The sequence below is a fragment of the Entelurus aequoreus genome, linkage group LG27, assembly GCF_033978785.1.
Source record: "Entelurus aequoreus isolate RoL-2023_Sb linkage group LG27, RoL_Eaeq_v1.1, whole genome shotgun sequence".
In the NCBI taxonomy this organism is placed as follows: domain Eukaryota; kingdom Metazoa; phylum Chordata; class Actinopteri; order Syngnathiformes; family Syngnathidae; genus Entelurus; species Entelurus aequoreus.
In genome coordinates, this window is record NC_084757.1 from 27,268,269 (window position 1) to 27,288,028 (window position 19,760).

The window sequence follows — 19,760 nt, forward strand, 5'->3', positions numbered from 1 at the left end:
TTCATTAAAAAAAGGGGTATCATTTTATAAACAAAACACACAGGTTTGTTATGCTCTAGTTATGAAAATATTTCATTTACAGTAGGAAAGGGTATTCATATCGCCCCCATTTGTCGCGGTTTACCTGACACATGAAACGTGACGAATTAGGGTGGGCGCACTATCCACTTTAGCCGCCAGATGGCAGCAAACATTCTAAGATATGTTGAATATCTTAAAAATGTGTTTTTGTGGCAATTCCAACTTTGACCACAGCGTCGGTTGCCACGTAGAGTGGCGCTTTCCATCATTTTCAGCAGACTGCGCTGTCCGCCCTGAGATCGGTAGGTTGTGAGTTTAAACCCCGGCCGAGTCGTACCAAAGACTATGAAAATGGGACCCATTACCTCAGCATCAAGGGTTGGAATTGGGGGTTAAATCACCAAAATGATTCCGGAGCGCGGCCACCGGTGCTGCTCACTGCTCCCCTCACCTCCCAGGGGGTGGAACAAGGGGATGGGTCAAATGCAGAGGGTCATTTCACCACACCTAGTGTGTGTGTGACTATCAGTGGTACTTTAACTTTAATAAGGGGTAGTAAAATTGATTTTAACTACATTTTATAAACAAAACACACTTTATGAAAACTGAAGACCAATCATTGTAATGTTTCGTATTAAAACACCATTTTTATTTTATTCCATGCCTCAGTTGAACGATACTGTCTGTTATTTGTCTAATAAATACCAAGAGTGCCTGCAGCGCGAGTGGAAAAAAAAACAACTAAATTACAAATAAAAACAGACGCAGGCAGATAAGTTATTGTAAAATTATATTAACAAGCAATCTTTCCTCAATTTTGAAATAAAAAAATATAAGCAAATAAAAGGCAACGTAGAACAGACATGTATAATGTTCACAGGAGGAACGATAAACCAAAAAAAAAATTTAAAAAAAATCCTCATCACATTTACAAGACTGCTGCTAAGTTGAATAAAGATGCCGACTAAAATCCGTTGGGAGCGCTTGGACTAAACTCTGGAGAACTGGGGCCTTGGATATACGTAGTCAAAGATCGTATCAAAAAAATGACCGGGACATAAAAATGTGCGGGGAGGAGGGGTTTAAAAAGGGCGTCATAAATGCAGCAATGTGGCGACGACAGTTAGGATGTTTTCAAGCAGCACTATTGTAGGTAGTATGTTTGTACTCGCCATCCATGCATTGGCCTGAATGGGATCACTTGGACATACTTGGGGGGACAAAATATCATTAAATAGAACAAAATATTGCAATGTTGGGTCAGTGTGTGACATTATTCTCTCGTTTGCGGACTGACCGTAATGGGACGCAAAGCGGGGGGACGAACATGGCTGGCGTCTATCCGTAAAGGCGGGCGGCGAGCGTGTCGTGGCGAGAAGCGGTAGTAGAAAATAAAAAAAGGCTCACGATGTACTGTACGTGTCTATGTACACTCTCCAGTGTTTGAAAGCGGGGAGACACTTCCTGCACCAAGCGATAATTCATAATAAAAAGTACGAGAGGTAAACAATTGTTTGCTGTAAAAGACGGGAGGACTAATAGGGGGAGGATTCAGTAGCTGGTTGCTGACATATATGGAGAAAATTGTCCTTCACTTTTTGTTTTAAAGGTGTGGATCCCTGATTCTTTGCTGATGCATTTGGCTGAGAGGGAGTTCGAATCCTTGGAATGATGGCAAATGAGGCTGGGTGGAGGGAGGAGGAGGAGGAGGAGGAGGAGGAGGACGTCACACACTCATGGTCATGGTTGGAGAGTACTGCAGAGGACGAAGGAGGGAGGAAGAGGAGTTAGAGATGCACTTCAATGAATAGTACAAGCACAAAACATTGGGTGTGTTCTTTTTCTTCTATTGGTATCGGACGGATACTTTGATGGGATCGATACTTTTCTTGCAGTTTCTCGTCCATACATCGTTTTCTCACTGAATTTATGCAAGCACTGCATCTCTCCTGGTCTGTCAGTGCAAACAGCACACGTTGCCCCTCCCCCTCACACCTCTACTGGCTTTATTTTTCACAAATATCTGACGGCAGTGAAAGTCATTTTCATTGTTTTATTAGGGCTGCAACAACTAATCGATTAAATCGATTATAAAAATAGTTTGCGATTAATTTAGTCATCGATTCGTTGGATCTATGCTATGCGCATAGGCAATTTTTATTATTATTAATTTTTTAAATTTTTTATAAACCTTTATTTATAAACTGCAACATGTACAAACAACTGAGAAACAATAATCAAAATAAGCATGGTGCCAGTATGCTGTTTTTTTCCCAATAAAATACTGGAAAGGATAGAATTGTAGTTTGTCTCTTTTATCCGATTATTAATCGATTAATCGAAGTAATGATCAACAGATTAATCGATTATCAAATTAATCGTTAGTTGCAGCCCTAGTTTTAATATTATTTTTGTATTTATAATTTTTGTTATATTGTTGTTTTTTGATATTTTGCACTCTTTCTCTCTGTTGCTGACTGAGGCACACGTTGCCCCTCCCCCTCACAGCTCTACTGACATCATTGTTCACAAATATCTGACAGGAGTGAATTTTCATTGTTTTAATAATATTTTTGTATTTATACTTTTTGTTCCATTGTTGCTTTTTGATATTTTGCGCTCTTTCTCTCGGTTGCTGACTGAGGAACACGTTGCCCCTCCCCCTCCCAGCTCTACTGACATCATTTTTCACAAATATCTGACAGTCATTTTTTTGTTTTATTTACAATTTTGTATTTATAGTTTTTGTTCCATTGTTGCTTTTTGATATTTTGCGCTCTCTCTCTCTGTTGCTGACTGAGGCACACGTTGCCCCTCCCCCTCACCGCTCTGACATAATTTTTCACAAATATCTGACAGCAGTGAATTTTCATTGTTTTAATAATATTTTTGTATTTATACTCTTTGTTACATTGTTGCTTTTTGATATTATGCGCTCTCTCTCTCTGCAGCTCACTCAGGCACACCTTGCCCCTCGCCCTCACAGCTCTACTTTTTTCACAAATATCTGACAGCAATGAAAGTATTTTTTTTGTTTTATTGACAATTTTGTATTTATACTTTTTGTTCCATTGTTTCTTTTTGATATTTTGCGCTCTCTCTCTCGGTTGCTGATTGAGGCACACGTTGGCCCTCCCCCCCACGACTCTACTGACTTAATTTTTCACAAATATCTGACAGGAATTTTTAAATTTTATTGACAATTTTGTATTTATAATTTTTGTTCCATCGTTGCTTTTTGATATTTTGCGCTCTCTCTCTCTGTTGCTAACTGAGGCACACGTTGCCCCTCCCCCTCACAGCTCTACTAATATCATTTTTCACAAATATCTGACAGGAATTTTTTTGTTTTATTGACAATTTTGTGTTTATACTTTTTTGTTCCATTGTTGCTTTTGGATATTTTGCACTCTCTTTCTCTGCAGCTCACTCAGGCACACGTTGCCCCTCCCCCTCACCGCTCTACTGACTTAATTTTTCACAAATATCTGCCGGCAAAGAAAGTAATTTCCGTTGTTTTAATAATATTTTTGTATTTATAATTTTTGTTACATTGTTGCTTTTTGATATTTTGCACTCTCTCTCTGCAGCTCACTCAGGCACACGTTCCCCCCCCCCCCCCACCGCTCTACTGATTTAATTTTTCACAAATATCTGACGACAAAGAAAGTAATTTCCATTGTTTTAATAATATTTTTGTATTTATAATTTTTGTTACATCGTTGCTTTTTGATATTTTGCGCTCTCTCTCTCTCTCTGTTGCTGACTGAGGCACACGTTGCCCCTCCCCCTCACAGCTCTACTGAATTCATTCAAAATTATCTGACGGCAATGAAAGTATTTTTGTTGTTTATAGATATTTTTGTTTTTATAATTTTTGTTACATTGTTGCTTTTCTCTCTCTCTGTTGCTTACTAAGGCACACGTTGCCCCTCCCCCTCACAGCTCTACTGAATTCATTCAAAATTATCTGACGGCAATGAAAGTATTTTTGTTTATAGATATTTTTGTTTTTATAATTTTTGTTACATTGTTGCTTTTCTCTCTCTCTGTTGCTTACTAAGGCACACGTTGCCCCTCCCCCTCACAGCTCTACTTTTCACAAATATCTGGCGGCAATGAAAGTAATGTTTGTTGTTTCATTAACATTTTGGTATTTATACTTCATGATATTTTGTGCTCTCTCTCTGTTGCTTCCTGAGGCACACGTTGCCCCTCCCACTCACAGCTCTACTGATATCATTTTTCACAAATATCTGACGGCAATGAAAGTATTTTTTGTTGTTTCATTGACATTTTTATATTTAGCATTTTTGTCGGGTTTTTTTTTTAGATATTTGCACTCGCTCTGTCTCTCTCTGCTGCTCACTTAGCCACACTTTGCGTATTTAGAAGGTAGTATTTGATTCCTACTTCGCGGGAATTTATTTATGGCGGTCATGTCCAGTTAACAGCAATAAACAAGGGACGACTGTATATGTATTCTAATCTTATATTGTGCAGGTATGTATGATAAACAAGGGATTACTGTATAACATGACATAGGTTATACATTTTACAAATACATTGTTTTATACCACAGGTGTCAAACTCCATGCCAGGTCAGATCTGGTCCATTACATCATTTTATTCAGCCAATAAAGTACTTCATCTTTCTTTATAAATGTATTCGTTCTTTCCATTTTGACAGAAAAAAATACATGTACTGCATGCAATTGAATATCTTTTCAACCTTAATATCTATAATTGAAACGACTATTTTACTATCACACTTTCAAACATGTTTTGTTGCGATAAAAATATTTAGATATTTAAATATAAGTACTTAAATATCTGCTTGACTTACTACAGAGGTTCCGCAGCCTCCGTAGCAGAACCTCCAGGTTCAGTAACAGCTTCTTCCCTCAGGCCGTAAAACTCTTGAACTCTCATAATAATCCCCTCAATTCCCCCCAAAAATGGATTAACTGGCTGGAATATAAAGACAATATAACATACATCTATAAACGTGGATGCATATGCAAAAGTGCAATATATTTATCTGTAAAGTAATCTATTTGTTTATATCTGCACCTTATTGATTTTTTTATCCTGCACTACCATGAGCTAATGCAACGACATTTCGTTCTTATCTGTACTAAAAAGTTCAAATTTGATTGACAATAAAAAGGAAGTCTAAGTCTTATGACTTCAAAGAAAATTATCCTTCCAATTTGTACACTGCAAGAATAATAGATTTTACGGTTAAAAAAAATACTGGCAGCTCAGTAACCAGAATTTTCCCGTTAAAAAAACGGTGGTGTCGTTTTTCCATTTACACCGTAAAAATAGCAAGTCAAATTTCAGACTTTTTAAGACCATAATGAATATAATTTAGGCCCATTTCCTATATATACGGACAAAGGAGACAAAGACATCAAAGAAAATCGGAGGGCCAGAATAAATTATAAATCATTCACTGCTCTTTCACATCGGAAAACAAAACGGTTAAACTAACTAAATAAAACAGAACCATCTCTATTGTAAACTAAATGAAAAAAATATTAGCAAAAATCTAAACAGCCATTTTTTTATTTGCCAAAGAACAGTTTTTTTGCAAAATGTGCAATGTGCTGATTTTAGGCTTCGGGCCGTAAGACTCTTGAATGCATCATAATAATCCCCTCAAAAATGGATTAACTGGCTGGAATATAAAGACAATATAACATACATCCATAGACGTGGATGCATATGCAAAAGTACAATATATTTATCTGTACAGTAATCTATTTATTTATATCTGCACCTTATTGCTCTTTTATCCTGCACTACAACGAGCTAATGCAACAAAGTTTTGTTCTTATCTGTACTGTAAAGTTCAAATTTGAATGACAATAAAAAGGAAGTCTAAGTCTTAGGATAATTTTAAGACATTTTTAAGGGCTTCAACTCAAATTGTTGAAAGACTTTCTAAGCCCCTGCGGACACCCTGAATATTGCTATCAAAAAGTTATTTTTTTCTTTCTAAAATAAAAGTTACATGTTAAAGTTGTGACATTGTTTGGTTGGACAAGCACCAATTAAATTGATTTCAATTCATATCAGTGGGAGACTTTGGAGATTGGAGATGCAAGTGTTTTGAGTTAAGAGCTGTGTCACAGAACCAATTAAGCTTGTAAGTTGAGGTACTACTGTACGTTAGAGTATTTAGTGTACAAATTGTACAGCAGTATAGATTTACTATCCATGAACTCACATTATTGTCCAAATGGCAAAACAAGTGTCTAAATAGTGTCGAGAGTGTCACTATTTAGTGGGGTAGTTTTTCCACTGCACTTGACTGTACATGGCTTTCCTCACTACTGATAGTTTTCTATAACTGGGCTGCAATCACGTAACCTAGAGGCACATCCGGGCACTTCCGGCGATAATCTAGAGTCCTATTAGGCTACTGTTTATTTACCGGATAAGTGCATATTTTGAAAGGTTTAGAGGCTAATATATAAGCTATCATGAGAGAAATATTTCAAATGGAATGGAGTGGATTTTGACACTTTTAACACACACATTATAAAAAAAACATTCATCGTTAAGAGGTTACCGCTGGCTACGACCTCACTTCATTTGACACTCACGTGGATTTAGGGAAGAAAAGATTAGAGGCAAATCATGTCTTTACATCGGGAGGGGTCCACAAATTAAACATTAATCTGTGAAACCCCTAGAGGGGGGGGGTTACCCACAAATGCGGTCCTCTCCAAGGTTTCTCATAGTCATTCACATTGACGTCCCACTGGGGTGAGTTTTCCTTGCCCGTATGTGGGCTCTGTACCGAGGATGTCGTTGTGGCTTGTACAGCCCTTTGAGACACTTGTGATTTAGGGCTATATAAATAAACATTGATTGATTGATTGAAAGACAAAATTGGACTTATTCGTGCATCGCGAAGTAACGTATTTGATTGAAATAACGAATGCCGTGCTGCTGTAATCGTGACGCTAATGAAAAAAAGGATATGTTTGTTTAGAGTTAATTTCCTGCTACGAATATTAGTCTCGTCTACAATTCATGTCTGCAGTTGTTTTTAGTCATTATTTAGCTATAAATGTCCGTTGATCAGCAAAGTTTGCTAGTAATATCAAGATTCAGTACGTATATGCTGTTGAGCCTACGAGAGATTTATTCATCTAATTTACGGTGGATTGGACCAACAATCATATTATTTATTACTAGGACTTAAAATGACGTCAGTTTATTTGCACAACCAGGTGTCCTTAATTACATTTAGGCATAGTAACCACAAAAGAACACATAGAATTGCAGCCCCTCGTCCTTTCTTCACGCTTAGTTCTGCTCTCAAACACTACTAATGTAGTAGTGAATCAACTCGATTGCATCACAGAAAGTTTCTCAAACAAATCAAATGTTCAAACAAACATTTTACAAAGTGATCACTGCAGACACGAGCATGGTCCGATTGTATTCCACAAGATGGTGACAGTGATATTTTTAAGAGCCATTTCCTTCTACGCACTTCCATTTTTTTCCCTGACTTTAATAACTTTATGAGCCACTTCTTTCCGGGCTCTATTAAAACTCTTTCCTATCTCTCTATTTGAACGACTGGAACACCCAAAAACAGCAATACGGCATTTTCTGTGTGGAGTTCTGCTCAAACTCTACACTCACTCTCACTTGTTTTAATGCTACGCTCAAGCTGCTTGACTATCGTGTGAATTAAGCCGCAAAGAAGAAAATCGGATATGACATTATATGCAACCAATGTTCCCTCTAATTTTTCATGTGTGTGAGCAAACGCAAAAACTCCCTGAGCATTCAGTGGAGCCCATGTGAGCAACATCAGACGTGCACACTGTGGCTACACCAGCAGCACACCTGTCCCAAACCTGACTAAATAACAAGTTCAATCTCCATCCATCCATCCATTTTCTACCGCTTGTCCCTTTCAGGGTCGCGGGGGGTGCTGCAGCCTATCTCAGCTGCATTCGAGCGGAAGGCGGGGTACACCCTGGACAAGTCGCCACCTCATCACAGGGCCAACACAGATAGACAGACTACATTCTCTTATTATTAGAATCAAATGACAGCAGTCATTTCCATGAGGTTGTTTTCTAATATAAGTGTTTAGGCCCACTTACAATGACAATAACAAAAAATATTGTTTTTCATGAACAGTGTACTTGTATTGTTTGTCTGGGTGGAGGTCCTGCTTTGGAATTAATTTGTACCCCTTTCAGACATTGCATTTAGTTCCCATTAAAACATTCACATGTTGCACAATGAGATGTAAACAGGGGATCATGTGTACATTCCTGCAACTTCCTGTTTGTAAAAAATATATTTTTATTAGTATTTATTTAATATACTAACAGAATTTCATGATTAATATTTATAAATTAAGATTCCTAATAAATGACTCTAGAATAAGCACACATTTGATTGGTAAATCATAGAGTAACGACCTGGAATGACACTTTATGTGTGGTGTTGGAGTTGTCCGACTTTTTGTGTGGCTGTAAACGCATCACTGGCTAAGTGCCATATGTGCATGTGTTGGCGCAAGTGAGAAAGAGCGAGCGGCTGCTGTTGATATAACAAAGTTGCTTTTGGTCTGGTTTGTACTGCAGAAAATGACCAGTTTTGCTAGATATAATTTTTTTTACTAATGTTTTGGTGATGTGTTTATGGCTGACAATAAAGAGTTTTGCCCAGTAAAGTGATGGATGGAATTCATGTCCTCAAAGCGTCTCGACAGACGTTACAATATTTGAACAATGATTACGAAAACTGTTTTCTCTGTCGTGTCCGTGTCGTGTCGAAAATTGTTATGCGCTTATTTTGTTATTTGATTTTGTGCGTGGCATAGATTTGCCATGCGCAGAGGACGCTTGAGCAGTGCGCAATTGCACAGGCGCGCACCTTAGAGGGAACATTGTATGCAACCCAGCTATTGACCGATAAAAAGGTACAACCGGGTACTATTGCTAGTTAATAGAGCTGATACCATACAAGTGATGTAAACCACTGCTGGTCGCTCACTGGTGCAGCAGTCATTGTAACATTTGAAGATACACACAAAGAAATAACAACAATAAACACACATGCTAACGTTAGCTTACCCTGTTGCGGCAGTATTATACCCCACAGTCTCCACTTGGCTGCAGCGGCCCTCAAGTCTCCTCTTGAATAAAACTGGTCTTCTTACCAACATCGAGACCTCCGTTTTCCTCCATTGTTGTTGGTGTTTGTTAGCATATTGATGCATTCAATGCGGCTTGTTTTTTTGTTTTTTAGTTTCACACAGTATAGTTTTAAAAGTAAAAAAAAAACCCAACCACAACAAAGAACCCAAAAAAATAACAAAAACAATACCGTCCCCGACGAGTAAAGCTGAGCCGAGCTGTTACTGCGCAGCGGAAAAGCGCCAACAGTGAAAAATCAATTCCTGTAACGGCATCTTTATCCAGATCCTCACCAATAAGAAATCGGTTCTTCCTTGACCCATGAGCCACCTCCCTGCAAAGTTTGGTGAAAAACCAGTTTTGTTTGTGTTTTGTCTGCTAACTGCATCCAACTTACAATTCACAGTTTTACTATTACTATACTTATGTCACAATGGCTGCTGTGTAATAAGGTTATCAAAACAGCATAGCTCGTGGATTTTTTTCACAAAATTATACAATATATACTAACATTGCCCCCCCCCCCACCTCCATCAAAACCCAAAACCAGCAGACTCTCGAGGATGTCCTCATGCTATGTTTACTAAAGTTCATCAAATGACGACAAAAAGGGAGGACCTACGTTCTCGCTCTGAAAGGAGTGGAGGAAGTTCCCACTCAGCTCTCCATCATCTCTTGGGGTCCCGGGAGGATTGCTAATGCCACTTAAATTGTTTGGAGAATTCTGTGAGACAAAAAAAAAATGCTTGGACTAGACACGTAGAGAGACTATATATGGTCACATGCATGTTTCGAGTAAGGTTTACCTTGTTCATGCCGTCCATGTCGCCAGAGCCTAAAACAACCAAGACCATTAAGATGAGGAATGAACAAAAACAGTCTTGTGTATTACAACAGGAGCCGTTTTACCTAGTGACCCGTTCATGTGATGCGGTTCCATCCCAGCCATGGCTCCCAGGGGTCCATCAGAGCCAGGACCCATGGGGAACTAAAACGGAAGCAAGAGAGCGTGTAGTTAGGTCTTCGCTTTAAGGCATTTGAGTGCAAAACACATTTGACAGGAAGGAAGGACACCAGGTTTTATGATTTCATTTTTTTTGTTTTATAGTACGGCTAACTTTTTTTTTTAGATTTGAGAGAAGTGTCGAATGTTAAAAAAACAAAAAAACAATCAACGCAGAGAACGGTCATCAAATTACAGCGTAATAATTAACTTCAAAAGCCACTTAATGATGATTTTCGTCTTTTCTGATTTATAATTGTTACGATTAGAGATGTCCGATAATGGCTTTTTTGCCGATGTCCGATATTGTCCAACTCTTAATTACCGATACCGATATCAACCGATACCGATATATACAGTCGTGGAATTAACACATTATTATGCCTAATTTTGTTGTGATGCCCCGCTGGATACATTAAACAATGTAACAAGGTTTTCCAAAATAAATCAACTCAAGTTATGGAAAAAAATGGCAACATGGCACTGCCATATTTATTATTGAAGTCACAAAGTGCATTCTTTTTTTTAACATGCCTCAAAACAGCAGCTTGGAATTTGGGACATGCTCTCCCTGAGAGAGCATGAGGAGGTTGAGGTGGGCGGGGTTTAGGTGGGGCGGTGGGGGTAAGGGAGTAGCGGGGGTGTATATTGTAGCGTCCCAGAAGAGTTAGTGCTGCAAGGGGTTCTGGGTATTTGTTCTGTTGTGTTTATGTTGTGTTACGGTGCGGATGTTCTCCCGAAATGTGTTTTTCATTCTTGTTTGGTGTGGGTTCACAGTGTGGCACATATTTGTAACCGTGTTAAAGTTGTTTATACGGCCACCCTCAGTGTGACCTGTATGGCTGTTGACCAAGTATGCTTTGCATTCACTTGTGTGTGTGTGTGTGTGTGTGTGTGTGTGTGTGTGTGTGTGTGTGTGTGTGTGTGTGTGTGTGTGTGTGTGTGTGTGTGTGTGTGTGTGTGTGTGTGTGTGTGTGTAAAGTCATAGATATTATGTGATTGGGCCGGCAAGCAAAGGCAGTGCCTTTAAGGTTTATTGGCGCTCTGTACTTCTCCCTACGTCCGTGTACACAGCGGCGTTTTAAAAAGTCATAAATTTTACTTTTTGAAACCTATACCGATAGTTTTGAAACCGATACCGATAATTTCCGATATTACATTTTAAAGCATTTATCGGACATCCCTAGTTACAATGTTTGATACTGGTAATTAAACAAATGCCAAAGCATCAAATCATAGGGTTTGTGGAAATATGGACGTGAGTCTGCCGGCAGATGTGGATGCTTCAAAACCATGGATGTCCAAAGTGTGGACCCAGGGGCCAATTTTGGTCAGTAGCTCTTTATATTGGCCCTTCACAGATTGTTAAAAAAATGAATGCATTATTATTGAGATATGTTAGTATTGCTGTCAAACAATTATTGGTTTTTAAATCAGATAAATCACACCTTTGAATTTGGATTAATTACGGTTAAGAATTACTAGTAGTTTTACTCGCTTGCATAATTTCAAATAACTTAAAATTGTTTTATTAATCTTAAAAAGACCCCAATATTTGGACACAAATGCAATGTTATTGTTAGAATAGATTAGAAGGTAAAGGAGCAAAAAAATGTGCTTGATTAATCTGAGTATGTACATGATTATTGTAATTTTTGTATGAGGTAACTCGTTATTTTTGAAAGCCCTAGTTATTAGATATTACACTAATTTCCTTTGCCACTTATAACACAAAGCTAACGTGGATGTTTTGCTCAGTTCGCTTAGCATATATTAACATTCACTCGGTCACTTATAGCATCTTAAATATTCAAAATGTATCAAGGTGGAGTAATTGCGAGAATGGGCATTAATAATGGGACAACAGAACAAAATTTACACGAAAGCATATCTGATACTTCTTTTTACACTTGACATGACAGTTGAGAATGTTATCTAAAATGCTGCCTGTACAATTAACAGGTTTTATGATGGCAACGCCAGCATCACCGTAAATTTAACCACTCATCAAATGTAGCGTTATGTAGTTGTCCCAGTGGTTAACTTCTTTTTACACTTGCGAGATGAAAACAGTGATGATAATTACCTTCACATTATCCCGTGGGCGGTTTATTGATTTTATACCTTAATACTAACACATACTTTTACACTTGCAATACTTTTAATTTAATGCTAAAACATTGTCTGCACAATTATAGTGAATTATTTCTATTTCTAATTGTTCTGAAATCCCAGTATGGAGCAACCTTAAATGTTTGGTAGTATAAAACAATTATCTACTCAGTGGCCTAGTGGTTAGAGTGTCCGCCCTGAGATCGGTAGGTTGTGAGTTCAAACTCCGGCCGGGTCATACCAAAGACTATAAAAATGGGACCCATTACCTCCCCGCTTGGCACTCAGCATCAAGGGTTGGAATTGGGGGTTAAATCACCAAAAATGATTCCCGGGCGCGGCTACGCTGCTGCCCACTGCTCCCCTCACCTCCCAGGGGGTGATCAAGGGGATGGGTCAAATGCAGAGGACAAATTTCACCACACCTAGTGTGTGTGTGACAATCATTGGTACTTTAACTTTAACTTTAATATAAAAACATTGCCAAGGAGGAACCTACATTATTTCGGTTGCCGGGTCCAGTGTTGATCATGGTGTACAAATTGTCACCAGAGTTGTTGGAGTCTGTATATATAAAACAAACATACATACATATAAATGGTACGGGATAATGTATGGACTTGACAGTGATTAGCATAATCGGAGAACAGGAAGTAGTGACCTGCAGGGCTGGGCATGATGGGAGTCCCTGGGGGTCCTCCTCCAGATGCTCCCTTCAAAAAACATTAACACGTTACTTCAAACCTTATTTGTTTACAACATGTTTGTGTAAAGACAAATGATGTCTTCTCACCCCGTACGCGCCAGGAGATGGCGATGAGTAAGGCATCTGTAACCCAAAACACAAGAGCATTACTGACCAGAGATGGGAAGGCAAACCACTCTGTTGTATACCTCAAATTGTCATCGTTCATCATTGCATCATCTTAACAACATTAGGCTGTCTGTGGAAAACGTGACACATAATACCACAATTGCATCCCAAGATGGCAACCTTGGAGCACATTAAGACTTCTGCCGCTCTGAGAGAAGATCCAAATGCAATCTGAACCAGCACTTCCCTGTCTTTAGTGTAAATGTGTGTGTGTGTGTGTGTGTGTGTGTGTGTGTGTGTGTGTGTGTGTGTGTGTGTGTGTGTGTGTGTGTGTGTGAGTGTGTGTGTGTGTGTGCACTTACAGAGTTCGCATTGTTAGGATTGGGCCATGGTCGACCAGTCCCAGGTCCCCTGAATGGTAAAAGCCGTGTAAGTCTCAGAATGAAGATGCACTGTGGTTTAAAACGGAGTGACTAAATTAAAGGCTCACATGTTCACTCCTGGCATGCCGGGACCCATGGTGTTGTGTGGGGGCCTCATCCCACCACCAAAGCTCTGAAAAAACAAAATAGTTACAAAAAAAACTTAAAATGTAACAGTTTCGAGGGGAGGGGCCTACCTGAGGGCCAGGACCCATTGGCCCCATGCCTCGAGGGCCGCTCATTCTCTGCATGGGCCCCAAGTTAGGGTGACCTGTATGAAAGGAAACAGTTAATGAGAAGATGGAAGCGAACAGCTCATTGATAACACCCTTAACTTATCTTATCTTTAATGAATCACTAGGTTAGTTTGAACCCTGATGCTAACCAAAACAGCAGCACATACCGAGGTGCATACAGTAAATGGTCCCTCAGATTCATCAAAGTGTGGACTTTTACCGATTGCCACTCAGCTGTTGTAAAGCTGCCCCCTGTGCTGGACAACAATCCATGTCAGGGATTTTCAAACTGTGGTATGTGTACCACTAGTGGTACGCCAAAGTACCACTTCATCCAGTGTTTTATTTTCCTGTATTCAAACACAGTGTAACTGTTCAAACTGTGTGTAATGTTACAACAGTCAAAAGTATTAAATATACTTGTTAAATAAATCACCTGCCATTTTGTTAATGAATACTTAGGGCAACTGCGCTACTGTACTTTAATGTTGGTCATTATGGTGGTACTTGAAAAGCCAAGTGTTTTGTGAGGTTGTACTTTGTGAAAAAGGTTTCTGAACCACTGATCTTTGTTATAGGTAGTAGGGCTGTCTTTGACTAAGGATTTTCACAGTCAAATCTGTTCGTTAAGATTTTGCCCATAGCCGACGATCAGTCGAACCTAAGGTTTTTTTTAAGAGAAATAAACAGATGATATTATGTAGTAGTGTACACTGACTGGTCACTAGGTGTCACTAATGTCACATGGATGTGCTCTCGCACATATACAGTACGTGATTATTCCAAAATTAATTCAATACATCAATAAAATGAAAATAGTCTTTCATTAAAGTGAACAAAACAAAGACTTTTTACCATCTTGAAAAAAAAAGGCAAAACCACAATTTGTGACCTTCTCGGCTCTAGTATAGCACAAAGAGGACATCAAACTTGACTAAATAGAGGAAGTAAAAGCTGTAACAAAGTTTCCGTATGTGAACCAGCAGGTGGATCATTACATTCGTAAAATTCAGAGGGTCATAAAAACTGCCATAAAGATCACTGGCTGCTCTCTCCCCTCCCTAGATGAACTGTACAGTGCCAGGTGCCTCAAAAAGGCTCAAAACATCATAAGGGACCCATCTCACCCCGGACATAAACTTTTTGAACTGCTGCCTTCGGGCAGGAGATACAGGATGATAAAATGCCGGACAAACAGGTCCAAGAACACTTTCTATCCGAGGGCAATAGTGTCGCTGAACACAAGGCATACAAAAGAATGTGAGCTGTGTGCTTGGTATTTTATGTATTTATTTTTATCTATTTATCTTAGTACCAATGTTCTTATGTTTTTATTTGTCATTATGAATTTGCACTAAATGAGTTTGCTTGCAATTTTGTTGTACAATGTACAATGACAATAAAGATCTGTTCTATTCAATTCTAAAATAAAAGAGCTACACCTCCGAGACAAGGTGACACTCCCACCCAAGTTGACGACGGGACTCAGCCGGCTGAAGGCACGGTGAGCTTTGTGTTTGACAGCATCGCGCCCTGACAAGCCTCAATCACATCTCCCATGCAGAAACATTCTCCCATTAGTAAATATTATTGTGTGTTAAAATTAGGACAATAACCAAAATAGCAACATTTTCTTTACATCGTATTTATATTGATATTTAATCAAAAAACGTGGAAGTGATATTTTGACGCAAAAATAAATGTTTAAAAACAGATTTCCGCCAAAAATTTTACAACCCTGTAGCCACAAGACGTCACACCAGGAAGCAACGACCGTTCTGAGGAAAAGGCTGAAAGTGACAGTATATAGAGTTATTCCTTATTCTCTAAAAGCTTTTTTTTTCACACAATAATATTTTACTAATACAGTATTTAAAGAGGAAATGATGCACACAATCAATCTCTCTTCCCAAAACGACTGCTGTATACAGGGAGCTTCAGCGGGTACTTTCTGGCCTCCCTCTCAGGGAGTTTTAATGTCAGACGATTCGACTGCAAGGTTGATAAGTCGAATCAGACTCCTCCGAATCGAATTGTCAAGTTTTCATCTATTCCAAGACAGCCCTAATATGTAGACACGTAGCACTCAAGTTGCCTGTGTGCTCATGCCGCAATGCCATGCGTATTCACTTTTGTGTTCCAAGTAGCTATTTCTAGTTCAGTAAAAAAAAATGTATGCAGGCACTATGTGAGAATATATAATGCTGCACTGTTTAGGGATGAAACAATGGCGATTCGTACCTTGCGGTCGTGTGGGGTCCATATTAGGCAACATGGGATGAGGGCCTGGTCCTCCAACTGGGGACTGCGAGGAGAAAATATCAATATCAATAATTAGACCTTTCAAAAACACAGTCGAGCCCAAAATGATTCATACAATAATGACATTTTCAGGTAGAAATGACGGGAAAGTGTCAAAAGAAGGATTCTTGCTCAAAAGTATTTATACTTTTGTCAACAAGTATTCAGTATTTATATATATATAAATATATACTTGATAAGAATGCTCTAGATCGGCATTTATTATAGTGGTAAACACCATAGAATTATAGGGAAGGTGTGTTAGCTTGAGAAAAATACAGAAAAATTATGGCGTCAGCGCCCAGTCTAGACCCTAAAGAGGATAAGCAGTATAGACAATGATAAATACATGGTGAGGTGTTAGGGGGGGCCCTGAGAGCCAGGGGGACTTTCAATATTAGCGCCTTTATAAATGCTTAAAAGGGAGCATAAACATTTTTTTTAAAAATCATAATTAATTCAAATGAATATTTTGGTTAATCCTTAAAATTTGTCCTATACCAATCCGGATGGTTCTTTTCCTCTTTGTTCCGGAGGACACGGCGTCCACAGTTTCCAAAAACAATTTGAAATGTGGACTCATCAGCCCACAGAACAGTTTTCCACTTTGCATCAGTTCATCTTTCTGGGTGTTGTTGATAAATGGCTTTCGCTTTGCAGAGTAAAGTTTTAACTTGCACTTACAGTTACGTGCAAGCGACCAACTGTAGTTACTGACAGTGGTTTTCTGAAGTGTTTCTGAGCCCCATGTGGTGATATCCTTTACACACTGATGTCGCTTTTTGATGTAGTCCCGTCTGAGGGATCCAAGGTCCGCAATATCATCGCTTACGTGTAGTGATTTCTCCAGATTTTCTGAACCTTTTGATGATATTACGGACCGTACATGTGTCGTTCTTAGACAGCACAAAAATACATTTTCAGTGAGAAGACATCGAATCAAAAAATAAAAATAAAATCATTTAAACTACAAAATTGGACCGGGGTACAAAGGTTTTGATAAACTGAGTGTTCTGTTTGCTTCCATGAATGTGTGTGTATGCTTTACCTGGTTTACCATCCTTATGGGGGGACCTCTAGGGCCACCGGCAAAGCGAGGTGACATGAAGGACTAGGACAGAAAAAAATCTGTGTGAGATTTCTATTTAAAAAGTGAATTTTCCTTCTGTAAGGTAGCATAGAGCATTAGACTGAGATACAAAGCAAAGCATGAAGTCGTAAGCAGTGTTCGACTGTAGACAGCAACAACAGAGAAAAAGAGGGCCAACGTGGGAAAGGGAGAGTTACCTGACTGTGTGGTCCCATCATATTGTTAGGGGGAGGAGGCTGAGGGTGAGGAGAGCCCTGGGGACCAGGAGGACCCTGTGGCATTGCACAAAATGACGGCAGGGAGAAAATGGGGCAAAGACAGAGACAGATAAGCAGGGTTACTGCAGGGCAGAGGACAGTTAGAGAGCGAGAGGTGCAAAACAAAACAAGCTCGGTTTCGTGTACAAAACGGCGGTAAAGAAAGCCGAGCAGAGAGGAGCAAGCGCACGAGGACTTGGCCTTGAATGAGAGACGAGGCATGGAGAGGATGTGGGCTCTCTCCCACCTGTCAATCAAGACATTAAGAATCCTGCTGCATGCAGCATGTTATCAGCGCTAATTTCCCCCCAAAATAACAGCATCAATTAAGCTATGTGCAATTAGCTTTATAACAACACTTAGCGGCAGCGCGCACACTTTTGAGCTAATTCTGCTGATCCAAAAGAGAGCGAGGGGTCTAATTGAGACTCCTCCATTGGAATCTGCAATGTGCTTACATCCATGTCAAAATGTTTTTTCGCGGAATTTACATGAACACACATAATGAGCCACAGCTTCCTGGTCATTAAGTTAACACTTTGGTTGGGATCTTAAAGCTACCTCTTAGTTCCACAGTTGCCTGACAAGAGCTGAGCATCATGATTTGCATTGATTAACAGTAGGTGCAGCACGCTTCGATTTCTCCATTAGGGGAAATGGCCAGACCACACCTTGCTTGTTTACAGCACTGGATGGACCTGGCCATACTAAACATCTATGATGCTTACTAGAGGTTCACTCATCTGAGTGAAGGAGATGAGCAATATTAGGTACTCTTTCACATCTCACACACGCTTCATGAAAAGTGTTTTCATTTAGCGAAATATGGTAATGGAAATGTATGCAACAGCTCTCTGCATAATGATTTGTAAATTATGTGGGTGTACTTAAATGTGGACAGGTGTATCACAATGTTCAAAAATCAATAGTAGCACTAAAAACTGAAGCTGCAGGAAATGACTCAATGGATGTTTAACTTGCAATTAAAAAGTGGTGCGCTGAATGTTGGGGGGGTTCACAGTACCACCACGTGTAATGTAAAGTGATGTAAGTGTGGCGCTGAACTCACCTGGAAAAATCCAGGCGGCATCGGTCCTCCCGGCATACCGTCACCAGGGGGCATCCCTCCCATTACAGGGCTGGGGGCTGCTGCCGCACTCTGAGTAACATAAGAATAGTTTTTAAAGAAAACGTATCAGACTGTCTCACGCAAGGCTCGGACTGCAACCAATGAGGAAATGGCACACTTTTTTTGAGAGAATGTGAGTACAGTTTTATTAGGTTGCACTGTAATTGGTCCCATATGGTTAGAAATAAGCAGAGCTGAATCCAGTATATTGCTCATATTGGCCACTAGCATTGTCAATCTGCACAACATACATACAGTAAACCAATAATCTTAAACTCACAACTACTTTGACAAGAAGAAAGAAAAAGGGTGCGCAATATGTGTTTTATATTTGTATGACATTTAAATGGTACTTTATCAAACCGATCTCAACTCAGACTTTATGTTGTTTTGTGACATTAAAAATAGGCATTGTGTCTAAATTGAACCGGTTCCGTGTAGGAATACTAAAGGTTTAGGGAAATATTATTTGACCTTTTGGTGAGCTACTCAAAATCAGGTGGCAGGTGGTAGTTCATGAGCTACTTGTTAAAGACCCCTGACATGGGTGGCCAGAAAGGAAAACATACACAAGTTAGACACGTATAATCCATTCTGACATTGTTCCACGTATAAAACTGTGAGGGAGCTTCATTTCCTACCATAAAAGCTCCAAAATTCCTATTCCCAATTGCACTTAGTAGACTGTAGACCTCTACCAAGGTTATACACAAATCGAAACATGTGCATCTGATTTATTCTATTAGCTGATACGTTTCAATTTGGTTCCTACAGATCGTGATAATACACACTGTAAATTGTATGCCAACTGACGCACAAGCTATTTTCGGTTTGTCTACTTGGTCTCGAGGCAGGTGGACTTTGACAACATGCCGCAACGTTTCTGCTTGTGTTTTGTAAAAATCCTGCTGAATAACCCAACCAACAACTTTCAAGTACGGTATGTGTGTAAATATGTGGACTAAAATTACAGATGGGTTAAGAACTCAAGCAATGTCCTAATATAAGCCACTACAAGCATATGTTGTTTACACGGCAAAAACAGAATGCTGAGAACCATTGTGTTAGTTATTTTATATTTTTATTTAGCTTACTATTATTCAAAGCCCTCTGCCATGAAAGGCAGAAGTGTGTACCATTACACCATCCATCCATCCATTTTGGTGGTCGCAGGGGGTGCTGGTGCCTATCTT

General features: G+C 39.3%; 1 protein-coding gene across 4 annotated transcripts in view; it reads right to left on the bottom strand.

Moving 5' to 3' along the window:
- Positions 1–600: 600 nt before the first annotated feature.
- LOC133644566 (single-stranded DNA-binding protein 3-like) overlaps positions 601–19,760 on the bottom strand; it is a 33,627-nt gene continuing 14,467 nt past the window's right edge. Inside the window, exons 5-19 of one of the 4 annotated variants that reach the window (XM_062039144.1) lie at positions 18,508–18,597; positions 17,379–17,453; positions 17,140–17,202; positions 16,032–16,095; positions 13,752–13,825; positions 13,623–13,687; positions 13,495–13,543; positions 13,112–13,147; positions 12,980–13,031; positions 12,818–12,882; positions 10,113–10,191; positions 10,010–10,038; positions 9,826–9,927; positions 9,497–9,537; positions 601–1,777 (exon numbers count right to left, since the gene is read on the bottom strand). In XM_062039144.1, coding sequence (XP_061895128.1) covers positions 1,762–1,777; positions 9,497–9,537; positions 9,826–9,927; positions 10,010–10,038; positions 10,113–10,191; positions 12,818–12,882; positions 12,980–13,031; positions 13,112–13,147; positions 13,495–13,543; positions 13,623–13,687; positions 13,752–13,825; positions 16,032–16,095; positions 17,140–17,202; positions 17,379–17,453; positions 18,508–18,597 — 900 coding nt within the window. In that variant the 3' untranslated portion in view covers positions 601–1,761. The remainder of the gene's footprint in view (positions 1,778–9,496; positions 9,538–9,825; positions 9,928–10,009; positions 10,039–10,112; positions 10,192–12,817; positions 12,883–12,979; positions 13,032–13,111; positions 13,148–13,494; positions 13,544–13,622; positions 13,688–13,751; positions 13,826–16,031; positions 16,096–17,139; positions 17,203–17,378; positions 17,454–18,507; positions 18,598–19,760) is intronic. The other 3 variants (XM_062039146.1, XM_062039145.1, XM_062039147.1) reach the window with 3 other exon arrangements.